The 25,092-nt window shown below is 44.4% G+C and overlaps 1 protein-coding gene across 1 annotated transcript in view; it reads right to left on the bottom strand.

Annotated features, from left to right (window-relative positions):
- The window catches only part of PLCB1 (phospholipase C beta 1), a 454,706-nt gene that overhangs the window by 403,139 nt on the left and 26,475 nt on the right, over window positions 1–25,092 (bottom strand). The window contains 1 exon segment of the mRNA XM_033142844.1: window positions 21,605–21,682. Within this exon segment, the coding sequence (XP_032998735.1) occupies window positions 21,605–21,682 (78 nt within the window).

Raw genomic sequence — 25,092 nt, 5'->3', positions numbered from 1 at the left:
AAGGCAGCAATATAGGGTGAATTATTTCTGGCCACAGACTAATTAATTAAGGGAAAAATCATTTTCAGTATGGCACTATTACCCTATGGAAGTCAACTGCTTTAGCCCACCTCCTCCCCAGTCCCAACACCTGACTAGGAGGCCACAGAAGGGCCAATACCCCTTTCTGTCCTACACATCCTTTAATTATACTCATTTGGCACAGTTGTTCCAAGTTTCTCATAGGCGTGCTTACAAAGTGCTCCGCAGCTAAATTTCTACCCAGATTTGGGAGTTCTGAATTATGAAAACAAATTTTCACTCTAAGCAATTTTTCAAACAATAAGGAAGTATTTGCATCAAGCCGAGCCCTGAGATCACACAGAAAGCTAGAGAAAAGCAAACAACTAAAATGGCAGGAGAAAACAGGGTGGAGGGGCTGTGTATCTGTTTATTTCAAAATATTATTTTACTTTCTGCTAAAGCACTCATTTGCTGACACAGAAAGGCAATAATAAAAAGAATAATACAAGAACAACATTTGATTCCTCCAAGCAGGCAGTGCCTTTCAAATTGCTATTTATTGTTGATCAACTAATTGGGCTGTCATTCCAGCATGGAACAATGTGGCAAAATAAAAATAAAATAATTCAAAGGAAGAAATATTCAGAAAACAAAGTGTAAGGCCCATCTGCAAAACCTTCTATCAATATTATAAAATGTGCCATATGTGCCATTCTGGGTTTTTCCTAGAAGATAAATGGAGTAAAATTCAGGGCATAATGAAACTGCAGAAAAAACAACAACAGTGCAGAACTAAGGGGGGTTTGCCCCCCTGCTTTATGACTGGTGGGTGGATGGCTTGCTTTAAGAATGCAATATTAGGGTAGATGCAACTATATGTGTTTTTACGCTGTGCTCAAGTGCTGCATTATTGAGAAACAAGATTTATTCCTCATAAACTAGTTATGAAACCACATCTTTTAACCTCCATACTTTTAGCACATAATCATCTTTGATTATGGCTTTATTTTAAAGCAGGAATAAGGTAAAGGTAAAGGTACCCCTGACCGTTAGGTCCAGTCGCGGACGACTTTGGGGTTGCGGCGCTCATCTCGCTCTATAGGCCGAGGGAGCCGGTGTTTGTCCGCAGACAGCTTCTGGGTCATGTGGCCAGCATGACTAAGCCACTTCTGGCGAACCAGAGCAGCGCACGGAAAAAGTAGTAATAGTATAACACAACACAGGTGGAAATGTAGTCTGGAAATGAGGAAGGAGATTAAAGGTGGTTTTCTTCTTGATATTCTACAACTAAATATTCTAATAGTACAGGAGAAAGCAAAAGCATAATGATTGCAAGCTTTCCAACAGTTAAGTGCTCTGATTCCAGATACACTTCACAAGATTTATTTTCTTGGATGAAATGTGCATAAATATACCTCCTTTCCATCAGCGAGTGGTCACAGCTGTACCTATAATTGATGCAAATCTAAGAGATGAAGAATTCAGACTGGAAGCCTGACCACAAAGCTGCTAACATCGCAAGAACTGGCATTCTGGAAAAGGGATTTACAAACCACTCTCTTATAGGCTTAGGACATACCTGGATCCTGTCAACAAGCCTTACCATACACTGAGAACACGTTAGCTAGCAAACCAACTAAGGCTGTCTCTTTAAGTCACAGGCCATAGAGCAAACTCCCCTACGGGGGACTCAGGAATGCAGCTGACCCCCTGCAAAAAGCAGAGCTTGAAATCAACTGATTGGCAGTAATTTCAAAACCCCTGGGTTTGAATTTTCCTTTGTAGAATGGCTTTCAGAGCAGAGCAGGGAATGCCTTCTGTGACACTGACCGGCTTCCCATTGACTGCAGGAAGCTCCTGCAGCCAATGGGAAGCTGTGCACGCCTCCTCTGTGCTGGAAGGAGTGCCGGAAATAGTGTTTGCGCATGCCCACTGCAGCCGTGAACCGGGACTGTGAACCACTGCAGCCATGAACCGGGACCGTGAACCAGCCCAAGCCACAGAAACTTTGCCAACCCCTGATGTAGCACAAGCACAAAAAGGTCATCTCATAGTTGGTGCAATCTTCAGGGAAGTGTTACTGAGTGACAAAAGAAGAGGTTACGATGCCTACAACTTCTGCCCACTTTGCATTGCACATACATTCAACCCCACTCAATCTTGCCTCCAAGAAGATTCTGGCAGAATTCCAGCCAACAGCCCAAAGCAGCATCATGAAAGGAAAAGTATACAGTTGCTGGTGGGATGAGCACAAACAAAGCATTGAAAACAAACTAGCACTGCAGAGGACAGCAGACAGAATAAGGGACCTATGCTTTGTAATGCCTATTGATTGCTGGAAGATCTGCTTAAGACTGCATTTCATTTTAATCTTGAATAATGCCAGTTGGCGCACAACCAAGTTTCTCTCCATAACCATGTTGGCTAGCAAAACAGGTTTTTCCTTTAAAAAAAATAAACATCCAAGATTCCCAGGACATTACAATCAGGACAAGAAGCTGAATTTCAATGCTGGCAAAGCCATATTTGCATGCCTAATATGAGGGCGCAGTGCTGAAAATAGCTTGAGGCTGGTTATTTAACCCAATCCAAGCATCAAGCTGAATTTGGCATCAAATGAAACCATGAACAGTTTCAGCATACACAATACAGAAGGCCCAGTCAACGATATGAGCAACAGGCTAGATAAGAGCAAAATACACAAAACATACGTTTAGTTTCACAGTAAACAGTGAACAAATACAAATAGTCAACACAAAGGCCAACAGGGAAGAAAGTCTCCCTTACCCAATATTGACATCAACTAGGACTACTGTATTTTAAAACAAAAACTTTTGGCTAAACTAATTAAATTCTAATTCCATTTACAGCACAAATTCCAGTATTACCTCCAACTTTACTAATCTGAGCTGAATGGAGACATTCACTGCAACTGTGTTTTACTTGCTGAGGATAATTTTAGAAGCCAACTTTTGACTCAAGAGCAAATCATCAAAGATGGCTGCCTAATCTGTTTCAAGCTAGTGAGTTTCACAATGTGACTGGTGGATTAAGAAAGGACAGAACAGAACCAGGGGGCTTTTTGAACAGGAACTTGGGGGGAACGGAGTTCCCTCACTTTTCTTAAATTAATTATTTTTTTGTCGGTGGGGGCCATGGAACAGATATGCACCCAATGCCAGAGTCAAAAATCCACCTGTATCTGTAATAAAGTTGCAGCCATTTCTAATCCAGATAATTGTCTGCTTAGGTTTATTAATCACATTTTACATTTAGCCACTGCAACTGGGCGGGCAATAAACAAACAAACTTCACGGTGAGCTCCCCCAGAAAAAAAAAGCATTGGACAGAACCTAGAATTGAAAACTCACCACATCACTCTCAAGCAATTCCTTGAAAGGTAATAAAACTTAATTTGCAATTTGCCAAAGACACAGTCACTAAATGAACTTTTTGCTGAACACACAGCTCCATATTTGTTGACCCTCAAAGCCACATAGATCAAGACACTAAGTGATCTGAAACAGCAAAGAATGCCTTTCTGCATTCAAGGAGAAACAAGTTTATTTACTATATACATATGCTGTAGTGCCAAATTCAGCAATTGTTCCATCTTATGATGACATTAGCTTCCAGCTACTCTATCAGGCTGAGCTAATGTTTAAACTAAGCAGCCGCAGTCTTTATATGTGTGTGCACAGTGTAGCTGTCAAACATTACCCACCACTAAATTATGCTTCACTCTTCACCTGCAGAAACCAGAAGTAGTAGATACCTTATGTGAAGGAAGCACTGGTGATACAGCTAATGATTACTCATGCCCGGCTGATTTATGGATGTAATAAAGTTAAACGATACAGTGCAAACCTCATATTCATTCACTATCAAAGCCAACACCTGCTTACATGGGACTGTGTATGCCAGCTCACAGCTATACAAGCTGTCACTATAGGGCAACAGCAGCATCTGTCACAGGTCATTTTTTTCACAGTGGCTTCATCCCTTATATGGAATGTGCCATGCATTTTAGGAGACTAAATGCCATTTGGAAATTGGAGTTTGGGGGGCTTGTTCCTCACTCTCTGTCTGGCTTCCTCTGGCTATTATCTACCAACCTAGAAAGCACAAAGTTGCATAGGTAGCTTCCATAGATGCATGGTGCTCCCAAGATTGGTCAGTCTTAATCATGCATTATTTTGGCTTCATATTTATTTCAATGCTAAGTGCTGAGCATTAGGCTGCTTTAGTTGTGCTGACATCTCAACATGCAAATGAGCAACTATTCCCTCTGGGGAAGCTCCAGTTTTAACACTGTCAGTAGCCACTCCCCTCTGAAGAGGACCATATTCTGAACGTTCAAAAGTGTAAAGCCAGCCCACAGAAAGTACCATGAGAAGTGAAAGACACAGTGAAACTATGGCATTACTACCCTATGACGACAGTACAGGACAATAGAGATTATTATCATTATATTTTCTACAACATCTGCTCTGTCATGGACTGGATGGACATAGAAGCACCAGCTGGGGAACCACCAAGGGATGAAATTCAAAGTCTGGGGATTGGTAGTGGGATGACAAAGAGTGGTCAGAGGAGAAGAAGGGAGAAACATGGGAGGAGGATGTATCAGAAGCTGAAGAGTTAACAAAATTGAGTGAGCAGGGAGAGAAGTCCAGAATCAGAGGTGGAACCAGAAGAGGAGGCCAAGAGGCAGAAATGAGTCTGGCTGGTGAAGCCAGGGTGTCTCCCACTCCTGCTGTGACAAGTTCCCCTGCCCCCCCCCAGGTCTCCCAGGACCAGAAGAGGTATAAAGAGGAAGGAGCAAAGACAGGCATGTTGACAGAGTCTCAGATTGCTTGGAAAGGACCTGGGTGAGGAGGAAATTTAGAAAGCTGCAGGAAGGCATGGACCTTCACTCTCCACAACTGCCTCATATGCATACGGCCAAGACCTATGAGTTGTTGTGCTCATAAGGCCTGGCACTCCTGGGCAGATCCTGATTCTTCTGATGAAGAGTTAACTTCACTTACTCCATGTGATTTATTCCTGACGCTTGATCCTGACATGCTCTTAGGCTACACATCAGTTATTCTCAGGAACATATACACACAGCAAACAAACAATTCATTCTTAAAGGATATGCAGCAAGCAAGAACTCAAGAGTGTAATGGACACACAAAATGTGGCCGAACTAAATTGCTATATAAAATGACAGCTGACTCCAGCTTCCTACAAGAGATCCAGTTCCACAAAACTACAGTGCCCCAAGGAGTAGCCTCTCACACAGAAGACAGGCGGAGTGGGAAAGGCCTTATGCGGGTTCATTCATAACATTTCATTTTTTTTTTTTAACAGAATTTATTGACATTTTCACAAAATAACACAAACCCAACCCCCGCACCTACAAATATTAAAACAAATACAAATACACATAATGTCAGGATTCTTCTTCTTATCTGTATACCTTACTGAAAAAAAAATTTCTAGTTCCAAATCTTGACGTTTGACTTCCCCCGCCTGTACACCTTCGGTTTTAAAACAATACACTATTTCCTTAACAACTTTTCTCTATAAAAATTTAACTTTACTTAAAAAAAAAGCAAAAACACCTTTGTCTTAATCTTTGCATTGTAACCTAAAACTTAACCAAATATTCTTACAGCTAAACTTATTTCTTCTATCATTTATCATGCTGCTTTTAACTTAATTTCAATATCTCCTTACTTATATAAAATAAACTTGTAATTAACAGACTTCACACTCCGATTTCGGATGCCATGGCAGACCATCTATATTATACATTAATTAGTTCAACCCACTCCCCTTCTGTCCATTATCTTCTCCTGTCTTTCACCAGAACCGAATCTCCTATTATATTCTTCTGAATGTCCACAGATCCCGGTTGCAACCACAACAAACCCTGCATCGAGCTCCAAGATGTTCATCCTCTCCATTCTGAGTTTCTCCGTGCCTTTGTGCCATAGTTCTTCTTCTTGTAGAAATCTTAATTCTGTGTCCCTCGACCCCGGGCTGCCACCTCGGAGTCTGGATATTAAAAATCTTTCCGTTCCAGGGCTACTGCCACCCCCTGAAATCGGCCCCTGTTCCATTCGGATTTGCTCAGCCATCTCAAACCATCCTTCCAACACATCTTCCAGCTCTTTGCAAAAGTCTGTTTCCATTGAATAAAACTTTCGAAAAGCCTCCTCTGTGGAAAACAAATTCTTTCCATTTATAATCGCACTCAAGGCTCTTAATTTTCGATCAAGCAGTTCCAGTTGAAAGACAGTGAGCTTTTCCTCATCCTCCCAGTCCTTCAATGCCAACGTAAGCGCAAAGTCCAGCATCTTCGGGGGGAGGTGGGTATCAAGTTACGTTTCCTGTCTTTTCGTTCCTTTGTCTCAATTTTTTCCTACGCAAGTCCAAATCGTCGCCATTTCTTCCGATGCCGGGGTATAAAGACCAAAACTTCAAATGGAGATATTTTTTCCTCAGTTAACCCCCAAAAGGAGATCTCAACAGACTCAACTTTCAAATTCCAAATACTTTCAATTGATTATTGTAGCAGCAGTCGCTTAAAGGGTTAATTTCTTTCACCGCCCGAAGGGAGAGAGGCGGGCTGCCTGTTCTTCTTAATCCCAGAGCTTTCCCGGAATACAAAGAGTCAGTCAATTACTCACAGCTTCTGGTTTCTTAGCAACTCCTTAATGACAGGTAGAACAGAGACGCTCATCACGGACTTTGCCGCCGCATGTAAACATCCCGGTTGGGGCATGTCCCCTAAAGCCCGGCTCCGTAGTCCCTTCACCCCCACTCCCCCTTTACAGGGGGTGCGGGGGAAGGGTTCGGAGCACAACGGGCACTGCCGGGGAGCCCAGGGCACGGGACGCTCTTCCCGCGCCCCAACTGAAGCCCCGCTATGCGGCTGCAGGGCTCCTGACCCCCGGGATGAACTGGGTGCTTCGCAGCCGAAGCAGCCCACGACCATCCATCATGGCGCCAGCCGCCGGAAGCCCATTCATAACATTTCAATCCTGGTTGTCAATCCAGAAGGATCACCAGTGCTCACATAATACTGTACAATACATATAACATTGGGTCTGCTTCTACCCATTCCAATGGCTAGCTCCGCTTTGATGTAGCATGTCCTCCTTTCCCTATAGACTCGATTCTATAGCTCAAGGATAGACAGAGAAAGAGAAGAGGTGGGAGGGGTGGCTAATACCCCAGAGGACAGGATCACACTTCAAAATGACCTTAACAGATTAGACAACTGGGCCAAAGCAAGCAAGATGAATTTTAACAAGGAGAAATGTAAAGTACACTTGGGCAAAAAAAATGAAAGGCACAAATACAGGATGGGTGACACCTGGCTTGAGAGCAGTACATGTGAAAAGGATCTAGGAGTCTTGGTGGACCACAAACTTGACATGAGTCAACAGTGTGATGCAGCAGCTAAAAAAGCCAATGCAATTCTGGGCTGCATCAATAGGAGAATAGCATCTAGATCAAGGGAAGTAATAGTACCACTATATTCTGCTCTGGTCAGACCTCACCTGGAATACTGTGTCCAGTTCTGGGCACCACAGTTCAAGAAGGATACTGACAAGCTGGAACGTGTCCAGAAGAGGGCAACCAAAATGGTCAAAGGCCTGGAAACGATGCCTTATGAGAAACGGCTTAGGGAGCTGGGTATGTTTAGCCTGGAGAAGAGAAGGTTAAGGGGTGATATGATAGCCATGTTCAAATATATAAAAGGATGTCATATAGAGGAGGGTGAAAGGTTGTTTTCTGCTGCTCCAGAGAAGCGGACACGGAGCAATGGATTCAAACTACAAGAAAGAAGATTCCACCTAAACATTAGGAAGAACTTCCTGACAGTGAGAGCTGTTCGGCAGTGGAATTTGCTACCAAGGAGTGTGGTGGAGTCTCCTTCTTTGAAGGTCTTTAAGCAGAGGCTTGACAGCCATCTGTCAGGAATGCTTTGATGGTGTTTCCTGCTTGGCAGGGGGTTGGACTGGATGGGCTTGTGGTCTCTTCCAACTCTATGGTTCTATGATTCTAAGAGCCAGGGACATGAACTGTGGCTCAGATGAGCTGCTGAGCAGAGGGAGTGACTCTTCAGCTGCCTGTATGCTCCATTGCCTTTCCCCAAGCACTGGGTGGCTTTTTATTGCGCTGTTAGCCATACCACAGCTGCTTCCACTAGTCCTGTCAAGCTGGTGTACTTATGAAACTGACTGCGGCAGTCAACAGAAACATGTAGTCAACTGGATTTTTCTCCCATTGCCACTTTTCTCCTTTTTCCATGGATACTTAAGCCTATACATATTTCCTTTCATGTATAACATACCAATGTATCCTAGAACATGTCCATGCCGGTTACCAACACATCTCCCACCCTACCCCACCCCCCCCACACACACATTGTCCATGATGTTGTTCATCATTGGCACGAGTCAACAAATGTTGTAGCAGTCACACCCAAATTTGCTCGTGCCTATTGCAGCAGTCCTGCTAAGCCTTTGGGCTGGGGGTGTGGGGGGGGGCTTGTTTCTTCTAGACTACAGATTAGAACTGCTGTGGAAATCAGTGCGCTTACCACGAGCAACAATTCCCCCATAAGTACCAATTCCATGCTTCTAAAAATGTATTTGTTTGCACACCACCTTGGCATACCTGGGCAAAATATTACATAGCTAAGCAGACTTGAAAGGCAGCTCTCTGTATCTCACACCCATAGTTCTGTTTGAATCTAATCTGCTTTGCCTAGCTTTATACAAATAGTGAGAAATGAAAGGCAGCCTGAGAGTGATACAAGTATCTGGAGTTCCTGTGCTGGCCCCAGGGGTTTGTCCGTGAAGCGAGGTCCAAGTCCAGTCCTGGGTCCAAAGGAGGTCAGTCCGGCGGGGAGCAAGGCAGGGAGCAGGTCAAGGTCCAAGGCAGGTGCAGGCACGAGGTTACAGGTCAAGCATACGTTTGCAACTAAGTTGCTCACGCAACCTGGGCTGGGTCTGCCTGGCTTTTATCTGGCCCTATGCTTAGGGCGGCCCCGATCCTCTGGAGACTCACCTGTGCTCCGGGCCTGGAGGCGAGCACTCCTCCTGTAAGCACTTAGCTCTCTTCGCCTCTCTGTCCTGAGCCTCTGCAGCTCAGGAGAGGCTGGTGGGTTACTGGACCCAGGGGCCGCCTCACTTCCTCTGAAGAGGCTGGGAGTGGAGCACCTGCAGGCAATGGGTCCTCCCTCCCATCAAAAGCCAGAGCAGACTCTGCTGATGCCTGCACCTGGGGATCCAGCACAGGTGGGGATCCTTCAGGCTCAAGCCCTGGCCCCGGCTCAGCTGGTTCTGGAGGAGGGGAACCCTGTGCAGGCTGGGATCCCTCAGGTTCAGCATCTGAGTCTGACTCCCAGGCCATCACAGTTCCAAGATTTCCTGATGCCTGAATAGTCAGCAGACCTTTTGGGTACTGGGTACCGAAAGCAAACAGGGGACGGTTGTTGCCTTCATGTCTTGCTTGTGAGCTGCTGGGAGCATCCCAAACACAGTCCACTGCTGGAGACAGAAAGCTGGCCTAGAAAGGTGTTGGTCTGCTCCAGCAAGACCATTCTTATACATTCCACCTTTTCCTTTTGATAGGTGTTTCCAGCTAAGTCCTGAACATGTGAGTTCTCCAAGTATGCTTCGCTGAACTCTGAGAACATTAAGATACCAATTTGAAGCCACCCTCTGGCATCCAGTCAAGTATTCCAATTCCATGCATGTGTGCAAACCTATTCAGTTTGCCTCTCCAATGTGTTTGCTGCCTTCAGGTAACCTGAGGAACGCAATAGCTCTTTTTAAAGCAGAACAACACTTCCTTACCTAGGGACTAACTGGTTTTTATTAGGATTTGAATACTATCTTTTTAGTAAGACCATGCTAACCCCAAATTTCTTTTCATATTAAAAAAAAGCTCCCTGATTGTACACCTTGCATTCTGTTTTGTTACAAAGCAGGACCCACCTGGTAGAAGTTCCATTTTATGGCAATTTGTTTCTTTTGTATTCTTAATAGCAGCACACAACCCATTACACAGAATTTAGTCTTGCCTCACATGGAAAATCATGGCAATTATTATTATTTTCTTACAAAGCAAGAAATTACAAGGTTCTTTGCGTTTTGTATTAAAGCTGTTCCTTTAAAGCACTGAGTTTAGTCAAGGCTTTGCGGAACAACTCATACGTTTCGATTGAACTCATTGTTATTTATTTATTTTTTTTAAAAAAATGAGTGCTTGAAGTAGAATAGAACTCCACACTTATCTACATTTCGTCATTTGCTTCTGCATTATAATGGAAAAGCTTTCTTGTATCAACTTGTACTAGTGCAATTTTCTTGTAACTGCTAATTTTATTCTCTAAAAAACTTCCCCATCATCATGACCCAATGTATTTAGCACACCACGCAGTCAAGCAGCAGTGGGCTTCATTCTTTTGCCCTAACGTTTAATTACACAAGTCCAAATGCACAGAGCTTTTTCTCTCTGCAGCAATCTGAACTTTGCTGAGGCAGTTTCCTTCCCTACCACATGCCACTATTCTAGTCACTTGCAAAGCTAACCTAACACTTGTCATCAAAAACCACCGGTCCAAAATATAACTTGCTGAAACAGACCAAGCCCTCATACAAATGCAACGTTGAGCTAGGACACAATACCACAATTGTTACTTATGAAAAAAGCACTTATGCTAACATACTACTTAACTGAAAGCTTGCAAGTTATGTCATAAAATCATTCAGATATTTTAATGATCCACATCCACAGTCCTAGGCAATTCTCTGCCGTCATTCCACTTGACATGGCTTAATGCCAGCTAGGTTTCTGAGCAGCTAAGTGCCATTTTTCTGTCACTCTGAGACAAATACAAGGGGTTTTTCTACATGCTGTCCAGAGCCAGTGTGGTGTAGTGCTTAAAGAGTGCTGGACTCGTAATCTGGTGAACCGGGTTCACGTCTCTGCTCCTCCACATGCAGCTGCTGGCTGACCTTGGGCTAGTAACACTTCTCTGAAGTCTCTCAGCCCCACTCACCTCACAGAGTGTTTGTTGTGGGGGAGGAAGGGAAAGGAGAATGGTAGCCGCTTTGAGACTCCTTAGGGTAGTGATAAAGCGGAATATCAAATCCAAACTCTTCCTCTTCTTCTTCTTCTTACAATGTGAACAGTAGAAAGGTATCCTCAATCCGCTCCCCCCCCCCCCCGCTTCTGTTCATAGTGCTTGGGCATACACCAAGTTGAAGAGTTTAACAGTTTTCTCTTCAAATTTAGCTTGTCATTGCCAGCAGCAACATGCTTTAATATGAGAGAAGTCAAACCAACATGGCTTAGTACACAAGATACAAGTCACTCCCATTAATTCATCACAGGGATATGCAGAGTCTCTCACAAGCTGCTTACTTAAGTCAACAAATCCAACAAGACCTCCAAAACTTTGGATCACATAACATGTCACATGTTACCACAGTGGGTAAACATCTGTTTACTACATTGATATCTGTAACATGCAAGAGCCATTACTCACTCCCTTCCTTAGTAGGCTAATTCAAGAGATGGCTAGAGGCATAGGCATGCCTTGGTGCCTCCTAAGTTAAATTCACCTCACTTCATCAGGGGAGGAGTACATTTTGCTTCTGCCAAGACAGACAGAGAGTGAAACCACAGGAAACTATTGAGCAGTGAACTGTTTGAACAGACAAAGGAAGTATAGCATCTGTTATTGACCTCTATTGTCACCTCCTTGTGCATGTGTGAAGTGGAGTCAACTGCTACACAAAGGGTAAAGTTGGGTCTAGCATGTATCTTTGCTTAGCACACGTTTGGCTAGTGTACAACTTTCCTACAGCCTCTGAGGAGGTCAGCAATTAGGGGGGCACTTATTTTAGGATCAGCTCTAGGCAGAGGAGAAAGAAGATTCTTTACTCAAGCAAAGAGTCAAGTAGAAGTTGTCATGGATCTAGAGGCTGGCACTCCAAAATTTAGCTAGAGAAAAGGAAGTCCCTCCTCTCCTGCCATTGCTTCACTAAATATTTGCCTCTTTGAATTCCATGTTCTGGTTCCAAAACTGACTTGGCTCTCTGTTCCCTATGCAACAGCTACATTCTTGCCTCTGTTCCCTTTCTGTTAAGCACTCCTGTTTGCTTCCCCCACTTTCACATCATCCTAGAAACTGCACTGTTTGACAATGCTTTTATTGGTAAGATCATAAAGGCTGGTGCTGCTTACTTCCTTAACAGATGTAACACAGGATTCAAGCCTGCCTGAGGTCACGCCAGACTGCCAGCATGATTTTGTGGAGGACCTGCTCCCTAACTTCACCTGTTGAAACAGGCTATGATTGCCTGCTACTTAATCCACTAGAAACGTTGGCTGCAGCTCTGGGGAAATGGGAAGCTGGAAGAGAGATCTGTTACTCATCACCTGTGGTGCCATAAGTACTGTCCAGTTAGTGCTCGAGAAACTATGTACACAATGTCGATCACCACACTGCAGAGACACCCCTCCCAAGAACAGTTTAAAGCGATACAGAAACCCACATAAAAATGCTTTACCAGAGTCAAAGACAGGACAAAAGAAAAAGATTTACTGTAGAAGAAGAAGAAGAGTTTGGATTTGATATCCCGCTTTATCACTACCTGAAGGAGTCTCAAAGCAGCTAACAATCTCCCTTTTCCCTTCCACCCCCACAACAAACACTCTGTGAGGTGAGTGGGGCTGAGAGACTTCAAAGAAGTGTGACTAGCCCAAGGTCACCCAGCAGCTGCATGTGGAGGAGTGGAGACACGAACCCGGTTCCCCAGATTACGAGTCTACCGCTCTTAACCACTACACCACACTGGCATGTAGATGTCATGGGCAGTTTGCCGTACTACCTCCAGGTCTCTGACAAGTCAGCTATTTGCCAAATGTCATTGACTGGTTGGACGCAGAGGAATGGTGGGAGGAACCAGTTGGGGAACCCCCAGGGGAAGAAAGCTCTGGGATTGGTGGTGGGACAACAATGAGTGGTCAGAGGGAGAAGAAGAAGAGGAGGAGGAGGAGGAGGTGGTGGTGGTGGTGGTGGTGGTGATGGAGGAGGAGGAGGAGGAGTTTGGATTTGATATCCTGCTTTATCACTACCCGAAGGAGTCTCAAAGTGGCTAACAATCTCCTTTCCCTTCCTCCCCCACAACAAACACTCTGTGAGGTGAGTGGGGTTGAGAAGAAGTGTGACTAGCCCAAGGTCAGCCAGCAGGTTCACCAGATTACGAGTCTGCCGCTCTTAACCACTACACCACACTGGCTCCCAGAGTGGGAGCAGACTGGGAGGACACCATTTTGGAAGCTGAACAGACAACAAAGCTTAGTGATCTGGGAGATTCTGTGGCAGAGAGAAGACCAGAAAAAAGCAGAAGCTGAAGCAGGGGAGGAGGGAGGCCAGGAGGCAGAGATGAGTCAGGATACTGAAGAGTCATGAGTGTCTCCCCTTCCTGCTGCAACAAGCTCCTTTCCCCGCTGGTCTCCCAGAACCAGAAGAGGCATGAAAAGCGTGGAGGAGAGGTTGGCTTTATGCAGGTGCAATCTCCAATCGCTTGGGGAAATCCCTGGAGAGGAGAGAACTTGACAGCTGTGGGGAGGCATGGACTTTCAGTCTTGGCAACTGACCCATGGAGCTGATGGGCTCATTAGACCTGACACTCTGCCAATTCTGTACAGATCATGTTCTTGCTAATAAAGAGTTAACTTCAACTTGATTATTCGATTTACCGCCAGCTCACTCCTGACACCAAAAAATGGTGAACAGCTATTTCAACTAGTGTCAGCTCTGATAATTGAATGGGAAACAATGCTGCCACAGTTCAATGTATTAATTAAGGCTGGTGAAAGAGGAGATCTTAGAATGTGAGATGAGAAATCTCTGGTTTGAGTTCCACCTTGGACATGAACTAAAGCAGTTCCCTTTGGCGGACCTCTCTCTGTATTGTTTGCAATATGTATTGTTTGCAATATGAAGATAATACTAGACGACCTTACAGGGTGAGCTGAAGGATTTCAGAAATACTGGCTGTGATGCACAATCAACATTCTCAGGGATATGCTACACTTAAAAGGATATAGGTCTGGATGCATGTATCAGACTTGCTGTTTGCACAGATTTTATGTTTTTGTCTTCTACGATTTACAACAAATGTGCAGAGAGAAGAAAAAGCTTTACTTGACTGGTGATCACGGCCAGTGGCAGAGCATATCCCCACACTGCCCAGGGTGGGCACGTTCCCGAGGGGTGGGGGGGGCACTCCCGAGGGGCACAGGCGTGTGCTCCCAAGGGGCACAGAGGGTGCCCTCCCAGGCGCGGGATAGCTGCGAGCGCACCCACCGATCCCATTTTCTTCATCCCCCTTCCCGCTCATCTGCCTCCTTACCGCCCTCTCCCTTGCCTGCCTGTCTCCTCCAGCCATGAGCACAGGGCAACAACGCACCGCCCGCCCGTGACTCCGGCGCCTACCATCAGCCGTCAAGGGAAGGGAGGAGCTGCTGCTCCGCGCTCTCAGCTGGAGGAGGCAAGCAGGCAGAGGAGAGGACGGGAAGGAGGCAGGTGAGCGGGAAGGGGAGAGGAAGGAACCAATGAAGCAGCGCAGCAGCTCCCGCCGCCCCTTTCCCCGACAGCTCGCGGTAGGCGTGGGAGTCCAAGTCGCGGGCGGGTGGAGCACCGAATGTCACCCCCGCTTAGGGATGACACCCGGAGCGGTGTCCCCCGCACCCACCTTCCTCCGCCAGTGATCACAGCTCACCATATTTCATAAATTGTGGCCTGAATTAAAGGCACAACATTCCTTTTGGGTTCTATGAACAATCAGCAGAATTTTGCTGTGTTCTAGGCATTAAACCTGCATTGTGATTGTGTATCATCCAGGTTTTCCATCAGTAAGTTGCTTACTGGGAAGCCTACAGCTGCTTATTGTGAACACAGGCTCATTACGGCACATTTTTAGAACCTGAGTCATATGGATGTTCCTGGGTGACTGGTTATAAATAAAATGTAACCTATACTGTCAAGTCCCTGCAGTCACTTCTGGGTCATGACAGTTTTTGCATGAGCAAAGAGCCATAAGCAGACTCTGATTCTAGCTATTAATTACTGAAATACATTATCCTGGTTTTAAGCTAACAGATACAGAGTTGTTGTTTAGTTATTTAGTCGTGTCCAACTCTTTGTGACTCCATGAACGAGAGCACGCCAGGCACTCCTGTCTTCCACTGCCTCCCGCAGTCTGGTCAGACTCATGTTGGTAGCTTCGAGAACACTGTCCAACCATCTCGTCCTCTGTCGTCCCCTTCTCCTTGTGCCCACCATCTTTCCCAACATCAGGGTCTTTTCCAGGGAGTCTTCTCTTCTCATGAGGTGGCCAAAGTACTGGAGCCTCAGCATCAGGATCTGTCCTTCCACTCAGGCCTGATTTCCTTCATAATGGATAGGTTTGATCTTCTTGCAGTCCATGGGACTCTCAAGAGTCTCCTCCAGCACCATAATTCAAATACAGAGTTACGAACCCCAAATGCAGATGGGCTCAGGACAAGCATTTTGTGCACTGTATAAATTCCTTCCATTGTAAATTCCGAACACCACCCCCAGTCCAAAACACACTCTTCTTCAGAAACCCACAGATCTCATCCTGTACACCTTAAAGCAAGGGTAGGGCACCTGTGGTCCTACATTAGCTGCTGGACTACAACTGCCACCATTCCTGATCATTGGCCATGCTGTCTTGGGCTAATGTTGCATCCCAAAACATCTGGAGACTATCAAGCTTGGAAAGGCTATTCCGGATGATCCCACAAAGATACACTATTACATGGCTTGTGCTAAAAGGGTATCTTCAATGGATTCATTGAGCTGTAGCAAAAACTTGCTTGGCCAAAGATCAGAGTGGCTTGTTCAAGTTCTAGCTCATCCACTTCATACGGTGGAATGCAGACCTCTGCACAAGCCATGCCTCAAGGGCAGGGAGGTAATGGATATCAAAGTTTGATTTAAAGACCAGCATCAAAACCTTCTTGTTCGGGAAGTACGCATGAACGTTCCTTGACAACTTTCATAAAAAAATATGTGCCAGTTCAGTTCTCCGGGCTACTCCCATCTCATGAAATTATTAGACAGATTAGACAGCACCAAGAATTACAAGGGCACTGGCATGCTGTTCTAAATATTAAATATGGCTGCTGTAACGTATTATTTCACTATCCATTTAAACCTGCCTGCTCATTTCTTTTGTTAGAAATTATTACAAGTTTCTATGCAGATATTAAAATGTAACATGTAAGCCTTGTGTGGTGTTTTGCGTCTGTGCTAGTGATGTGCATGTTGCTGTTCTTTGGTACTGCAACTCAAGATGGGTTCCCAGCCCATGTCACTTTCACATGCATTAACTCATAAAGAAGAAGAAGAAGAAGAAGAAGGGTAGTAGTAGTAGTTTGGATTTGATATCCGGCTTTATCACTACCCAAAGGAGTCTCAAAGCGGCTATCATTCTCATTTCCCTTCCTCCCCCACAACAAACACTCTGTGAGGTGAGTAGGGCTGAGAGACTTCAAAGAAGTGTGACTAGCCCAAGGTCACCCAGCAGCTGCATGTGGAGGAGCGGGGACGCGAACCCAGTTCACCGGATTACGAGTCTGCCACTCTTAACTGACTACACCACACTTGCTGCATCAATGTGCTTTCGTTATTTAATCCACACAATTTTTTTGCATTTAAATACCAATCTATTCATTTCTGAAGCTATTTTAAAAAAGGAAAAGGAAAGGAAAGAAAGACCATTTTGATATGTTTTGCAAAGGCAAGCTCCATGTGGGAACTGAAAAGCCCACTGAATAACTTAATTTCCAATCCACACATTAGTTCAAGACTCATAGCTCTATAAATGGCTTTATCTGTAAGCAAAATCTGAAATTCAAAGGATATAGTTATGCAAGCAATACACAATTTCCACTGTCTGCCCTGTATTTTTGCTAGATGCTTCCTTTTTTCATTATTCCAGCACACTGTGAGTTCTTTCTGGTCATTTCAAGAGCTGTTGGTCCCAAATGAGACAAAACTGTGTAAGAAATAGCCCAAAGCACTTAAACCACAGGGATGGGGGGGGGGGGAGAATCAACCCTCAAAAAACCCACTCCAGGATTTTAACATCAACAATAACAAGAGCAAGAAATATTGCACAGAACTTTTAGCCCAAGGTCAATCAGGCTGCTGACTACATAAATCCACAGAGGAAAAAAACTAATTCTTACTGTGGAATACAAATCACTTTTCTGAGCACGTTTTTTCAGCTCACCCAGTAGCCCATCAGAAGAAAAGGCCATTTTAAAGATTTCCTTTAATATCAGAGTGCAGCAACAACTAAAACGAGAATCTGCTTAGCAAAATAGCATCTGCCTTTTTATTCGGAGCCTATTAAAAGTTGCATTCGTTTATTAATACACTATAGCACCCTTCCTCCTATCACCTTTAATTCACCAAGCCAACCTGTCGGGAGCAAGTTCTCTTACCTGTGATGAACATATTCTCCGCTAACAAGGAGCCTGAGCTGAAAGAGGCTAAGAGGTAACATATGTGTGGCAGTTGATGCGCCCAGCTTCCTGGTATGCCGCTCACATGGGCATAGTGAGGCTTACTGAAGCTGGAAATCAAACTCCATATTCTTTGGACCATCATCAAGTTAAGAAAGCAGCTACATGTGTATTGTTGTTTATTCTTTGAGAATCAAACTATCCTGTTGATAAGCATCTTATTTATTTATTTATTGCATTTATATCCCACTTTTTCTGCTCAAAGTGGTGTACACAGTTCTCCCTCTCCTCACTGAATCCCCACCACAACCCTGCAAAGTAGGTGAGGCTGAGAGGCAGTGACAGGCCCAAGGTCGCTGTAAGGTTTCTTAGCGGCTGCTCATGAGTAACCAGGCTGACGCAAGGCTTCTAAAACTAACTTCTTTAATGGTGCAAATATTTACAGTGCAGCTAAAGAAAGAACGTTCAGCTCATCCTTCGGCAGAGTCCAGGAATGACCCCTTCCGGTTCTTTGCCCAACATAAAAGGCGCAGGATGCGGAACCCCCGCCTACCCCCTCTGCGTCTTTCCCCTCTGCGCAAGAGGGGAGACGGAAGGGGTGCCTCACTTCCAGGCTCTGTTTGGCGCGAGGGCTCTTCTCTCCTGTCAGAGCCCTGGTTCCCACTTCCTGCTCCCATCTCCCCCCCCCCTCCACTCGAGGGATCACTGCTTCCCCCACTGGATGAAGACGAGTTGCTCAGCAGCAGAGACGGGGGCTCGCGATACTGCTAGAGCCCTGGCACCACCTTGCTTTCCGCCGAGGGCAATCCTCTGACAGTCACCGAGTGAGCTCCATGGCTGAATGGGGATTTGAACCCTGGTCTCCCTGGTCCTAATCTGATGCTCTAACCACTGCTCCACACTAGCTTTTCTTCATGCCATCCTCTTAAGACTGTTTTGGAACACCATCCTGTGGATGCTACAGAACTTGTACTGTACATCCATTTGCCCAAGTATTACATGACCCTTGTTTGCCTAGAGAGTTTACCTTCGCTTATCAAGACTTGGGGCCAATGACCAGATCTTCTGATGTTTCTACAGTTTTTTTCATTTTAGGTGTAGTGAATTCTGTACTGACATTCAGGGAGGAGGGTTTCTGTGATGTTTGGAGCTTTGAGGGTTAAAGAAGCTCAACAGTTCACTCCTCCCACAGGGAGGATGTGTCACAACATCCGGGTTATCTGCTGTATGCAATGCCTTTGTGATTTATGTGACGCACCGTTTATTTTCTGGTCAGTCCTGCTTTCACTTTTGAGAGGACCGGAGAGGCCGGAGCGATGATGGCCTCCCACTCTCCAGGAAAGTGGCTATGATTTATATGCTTGTAAATAAAGCTTACTTGCTTTAATCAAGCCAGACTTTGTGGGAGTTTAATTGCTGGCACGAAAGGCACACATACCATTGCGCAGGAAGAAGAAGTAGTTTGAAGTTTGAAGAAACACTCTGCAAAAGCACTGGAGAAGCAGGAGAACGCAGAGGAAGCGTTGCTGGACACCACTCCAAGTGCTAAACTGGTTTTAAGGCTTTTCCAGTTAAAACCAAAAGCCCCACAGTTTCACTCTTTTGCCCTGCACCATTTTCCTGATAAGCCACTCCCGGAAGCTACCAGTAGTCACAGAGCAGAGAGGGGATTGATAACAGGAACGTGATGCCCCTTCTCCAAATCAGAGCCCTTCCCTATGACTGCCTTTAAGTAAAGGAAACATAGGAAGAGCCATTTGCAGATTTGCATTCTTGCATACTTTGCAGTTCTCCCGGTCTTCATGTATTTTAGTTCTTATATTGAACAAGAAGGCAATTATGAGATAGGATCATTAACTGCAATAAGAAATCCATCGCTTTCAGACACCAAGGTGCATATGGTTGCATGCTAAGATCTTCCACTTCTCCACACATGCTAAATACTAGCACTGGAAACTCAGAAATGATAGCCATTGGGTCTTTGGCAACACTTGTCAAGTTTGTACCCTCATCTTCAGTTTGCAAGGTTTTGTCATTCTTTTGTCACACTTACTTAGCTTTAGGGAGACACCAAACGGAAGGCTTAAAGGTTAAGTCTGCATCTCCAGAACATTTCATCCCCTTTTGATAAAACCTCAGCCTTTGTTTGCCCAGCTGTGAAATTGTTTTATTTTAGGCAAGGGGAGAAAACAGAGAATGATTCCTTAACTCAGATTTGCCTGCCCCTCCACCAGGTACATACAGCTAGCTTAGAACCAACCACGGATGAATATTTTTGGCAAGCTGCCTTTTTTTTCTACATCTTCTAACCACTCCCCTGCAGTAAGTAACATTATAAGCAAACTCTGGCATTAGCATTCTTCCTACAAGTTTTTTTTGCAACTAATCTTTCAATAGCTGTCAGCATTGATCGTAAACAAACACTCAAGTTTCTAAGCAAAGCTTTCAGGCAGCTGATCTATTTTTGTTTTTTTCTAAACAAAGCCTTTCAGGATACATTTCGGCAAATGTTTCTAAAGCCATCATTATCAGCTGAAGAGAAATATCCTTCCTTGACCCTTATAGATTGGGTTTTAATCACACAGTGATAGTCCAATTCAAATTATCTTGAACTAATGCTGTTTTTAAACTAATGCTGTTCTCACCTCATGAAAAGGGAAGACTCCCTGGAAAAGACCCTGGTGTTGGGAAAGATGGAGGGCACAAGGAGAAGGGGATGACAGAGGATGAGATGGTTGGACAGTGTTCTCGAAGCGACTAACATGAGTTTGGCCAAACTGCGAGAGGCAGTGGAGGATAGGGGTGCCTGGCGTGCTCTGGTCCATGGGGCCACGAAGAGTCGGACACGACTGAACGACTGAACAACAACAACAACAATTTAAGCATTTGTCAGGAATATAGCAACAATATTATAAATATATACCCTGCTAGAGCATGGGTAGGCAAACTAAGGCCTGGGGGCCGGATCCAGCCCAATCGCCTGCTAAATCCAGCCCACGGACAGTCCGGGAATCAGTGTGCTTTTATTTAAAATGCATCTCTGGGTTAGTCGTTCATTTCCCCCCCCCCAAAAAAATATAGTCCACCCCCACCCCACCCCACAAGGTCTGAGGGACAGTGGACTGGCCCCCTGCTGACAAAGTTTGGTGACCCCTGTCCTACAGCATCTTTTCAATATACGTACTAGTGTTTTGTTTTTTTACAGGAACAAGGAAACACAGAATGAATGTCCTACTACCAGACCATATAAATAGTTGAAGACTTTCATATAAATGTTCATCATAAATGCTCTTCGGTTTTCACTGCTTGCAATCTTCAAAAGTCAATAAGACTCCCCCCCCCCCAAGTTCCTATCAAGTAGAACTGAGAGGTATTTAGAAAACATGGCCACACACTGCAGAAATGTTCCAGAGTTCTCACTAGGGATGGGTGAATTTCAGTTTCACTTTCTCTCAGTTTCTTATTTTTCCAAATTTAAATTCAGTCCCCCCACATTTCCACATCAGCTTGTGAATTTGTTAAAAAAGAAAAAAGTCCTAATGAAAATTTATCAGTGCTGTAGTGCAAATTTTTCCTACGATATAGATTTTTGTACGCATTTTTTCCTAAAATACACTGTTCTGCAATCCAATTTTCCCAAATGAGGATGCATTTTTGTATATTTCTTTCACTAGGGCATGTGTTCTTATGCACACTTTACCTTAGTATTTGCATTTTTGTACACGTTACTTGGCTGGAGAACTGCATTGCAATATTCAGGGAAGTACGACCTATGAAGAATTGCTGTGCTTTGGTTTGCAAAATTTGAGGAAGTGTGATTTAGGTAGTGAATTAAGTGTGAATCTTTAAATGTGGACTGGCTTAAATTCACACATACACCCATCCCTAGTTCTCATCCTTGGGGGGTGGGGAAGAGAGAGAGAGAGACATCAGGATTACAAATATGGCAGAAAAGGTATTTGATAAGAAAAAGAAGCCACCACGAAGAGGGAGCTGAAATACTTCAATTTATATCTACCTTATTTTGGTCTGTCCAATACAAGAAAAATCCATGTGGGTCTGTTCGGGCAAAAACTGATGTCACATTGGTGGAATCCTGGCAAAGAAAGAAAGGACACAGTATTAACACATTGCAAACCTCTTCTTGCATGCCTAAATATACCACCCTAGCAAAAAGGAAGTATTCATAAATTGCCGTTCACTTTATGTGCATGCCTTTCTCATTTATACGGGAGTTTGGGTAACTCATTAGACAAAGTTGGTGGAATAGAAAGGTGCCCTAAAAGTACACAAGGACAACAGCACATTTTACTGGCCTTGCCCTTCCCCCAACCCTGCGCAATGCTGAAGATAACACTTCCCAGTATTTATTTTAAGTCTTACTGTAGGTACTCCCAGTGCCAACCAAAACACAGTTGCTTAAACGTGAGCATGCCTTGCAACACAAAAACATTATTCTAACTCCTCTCAATTGCTGGACAAGATCAGAGGACAACTGCAAAGTAACCCAACACCTCAGAGGCTGAGCACATTGCAAAGCCAGGCATTTTAAGTTTGCTTCCCTCCAGGGGATGCTGCCTCAAATCCGTGATGTCCGACTTGCTCCATCTATTTTAGAGTTTGTTTTCTGAGAATATTTCCACACAAGTAGGAGCCTCTCTGTCATTACCTCTCAGTCCCAGCCTCCCTTGAAGTATACAACATGTTACTTAAGTATTTTCAGATGTTTCCTTCATACACATCCCTATTCTGCATTCTGCCCCTCCAGCTTTTTCTACAAATCCTGCTGCCAATTATATGCAACAACCATTTCACAACTGCTAGATTTCCGAACCATGTTTCATGAGCTGGGATGGGCCGCTAGATTTTAGAACCATGCAGTGAAATGCAAGGGCTCATCGTAATCATCTGAAATCACATATCTTCAACGAGGATCTAGAAACCCCAACAAAGAATCCCAAAAATGCAGGCAGCTATATTAGTCCATTGAGATATGCACACACAAACGCAAAGGCAGCAGAACTTAGCATACTAATTAAATTAGTTAGCACAACTGCTGGCAAACCTGCGCATATTTTTCTAGGATCTCAGTGCTGCTCACTTTCAGCTGCAGTTTTAACTTGTAAAAAAAGAATAATGCACTGAGCATTAATGAAAGATCTTCAGCCACCTTTAAATGCAGCTGATGGCTTTCAATTAGAAATGCAAACAAATCCTGCAAAGAAGTGTTATCACTTAAGAGAGTGTCAGCCTGAAGTAAGAAGCCCATCAAAGAAAAGGAGAGAAGTATGTAGCCCCTACTTTATAATTCTCCTTGTTTCTCTGTCTTGCTCTATGCTAACAAGACACCAAAACAAAACAAAACAAAAAATCCTGAAAACCTCATCATCACATCAGTTATGTACCAGAGCAAAGACGTTCCATCAGTTATCCTGGTACTTTGGAAGATGATGACATTGCTCCTGCTCTGGGGATGAGGAGACAGGCGCACACATCCTGGAATCCTACTACTCTGTGCTTCCCTTCCACTACCATACTAGGAGTAACCAGCAGAGGCTCGTAAAATTAAAAAGAGCTCCAAGTAGCAATAATTATAATTATTCTAATTAACCTCCCAGGTTGCTCACTTTTATTTTGGCTCACTTAGCATTAAAAACAAATAGGGACCAATGTTTTTTTTTCTGAGGCAATTAGTGCAAACACAGTTTTGAATTTATTTGGCTTGTCCCAATTCACAGGTTCAGCTTCCAAATATGCGACTGAGGTCTACCAGTTGTCTATAAAATCAAAATAAATGTGTACCAGCAGCGTGTACTGCAACAGAGCATTTTTGCGTACAGTTAGGTACAGAAGATTCAATGCTGGGGCAAATTAGTGCAACTGATGAAGAAAACACTCTGAATTCAGAAGACTAAATTTGTGAATATCTAATTCTTAAAAGCTCTCGGTCCCATGGAGGTAAGTTCTTATTTGCTTGCCATCTCTAGAGAAAGTTCAATTGCCCAGTGAGCCTAAGAAGCACAGAGACACCCTCCATTACTCTCCTGCACATGTTGTCGGACAACAAATAAAGAGAAAACAAGAATTGACCCACTGGCAAAAGAATCTCTTGGGGAGCTTGAGTCCAACCCCTTTAATAGGAAAAGGCTGTCAAGAGTGGTTGAAAAGTCACCACCCACCTCTTCATCGGTCAATATCCTAGCAGTAGAACAAACTACAGGAGGTGGAGGTTTGTGAAAAGCACATCAGGGGAAACTCACTCTAAAATAAGATTTCAGTTCTTCATTGATTCGAATCTGTCACCCCGAGGATTGGACTATTTGTTAGTCCAGGGAGGAAAGAATTTCTAATTTACACCTCACTGGGTAGCCTGAAGAATCCTCATTCTCCCACCAGTATTTAAGAGCGATTGGGGAAAGGGCAGAAATTGGGAAGATCAAAGTGCTCTATTCTAGGAACGAGACGTGGAAATACACAGAATAATTGAAAAGACTTCTTTGCTAGATCTCCCCAAATGGAGTTCTGCCCTTTTAAGATGGAAATGGCAAACCCTGGCAATCGTAGCCAATAGTTCATTGCACTGCTCTTCCTGCTTTCAGGTGTATCAGCTTTTTCATCCTGTAGAAGTCAGCCAAGACCATTACAATACATTTTACTACCTAAGGCAAAAGGCAAAATGTCACCCAACCTCCTCATACCCCATACAGAAGCCACTTGGGCTGGCACAACAGCAATTTTGGTGTAGTGGTTAGGAGCGGCAGACTTGTAATCTGGGGAACCGGGTTCGTGTCTGCACTCCTCCACATGCAGCTGCTGGGTGACCTTGGGCTAGTCACACTTCTCTGAAGTCTCTCAGCCCCACTCACCTCACAGAGTGTTTGTTGTGGGGGAGGAAGGGAAAGGAGAATGTGAGCCGCTTTGAGACTCCTTCGGGTAGTGAAAAGCGGGATATCAAATCCAAACTCTCTCTCTCAATCTTGCGAGGCAGGTGCTACTGAGTGGCTGTGACTGGCTCAGTATAACCTAGTAAGCTTCATGGCTGAGTGGGGATTTGAACCCATATCTCCCAAGACCTGGGCCAACATTAAGAACTGTCTCTCCCCATGTGAATCAACCCGGATGCTGCAATAATCATCTGAGGCCCTTCTTCGTGTGCCTCCTCCGTGAGAAGTCCGGAGGGTGGCAAGGCAGGAAGAGGCCTTTTCTGTGGTGGCTCCCCGTTTGTGGAATGCTCTCCCCAGGGAGTCTCGCCTGGCACCTTATCTTTACGTGAGGTTACATCTCTTTCGGCACCAGGCAAAAACATGCCTCTTCTCACAGAGCTTAGGCTCAATAAACCATCGGGTGGCCTTTTAAACCGTATATGGAGGGGCATTGTTTGTTTGTTACTATGCTATGTATTTTTGTGCTTATATATTGCAAACCGTCCTGTGGTCCTCAGATGAAGGGTGGTATAGAAATTTAACAAACAAACAAACAAACAAACAAACAGCTGCACCACACTGG

This window comes from Lacerta agilis, chromosome 3 (genome assembly GCF_009819535.1).
Source record: "Lacerta agilis isolate rLacAgi1 chromosome 3, rLacAgi1.pri, whole genome shotgun sequence".
NCBI classification, from domain to species: domain Eukaryota; kingdom Metazoa; phylum Chordata; class Lepidosauria; order Squamata; family Lacertidae; genus Lacerta; species Lacerta agilis.
Note: the sequence above shows the minus strand (reverse complement) of the source record. Positions and strands in the feature narration are given on the sequence as shown.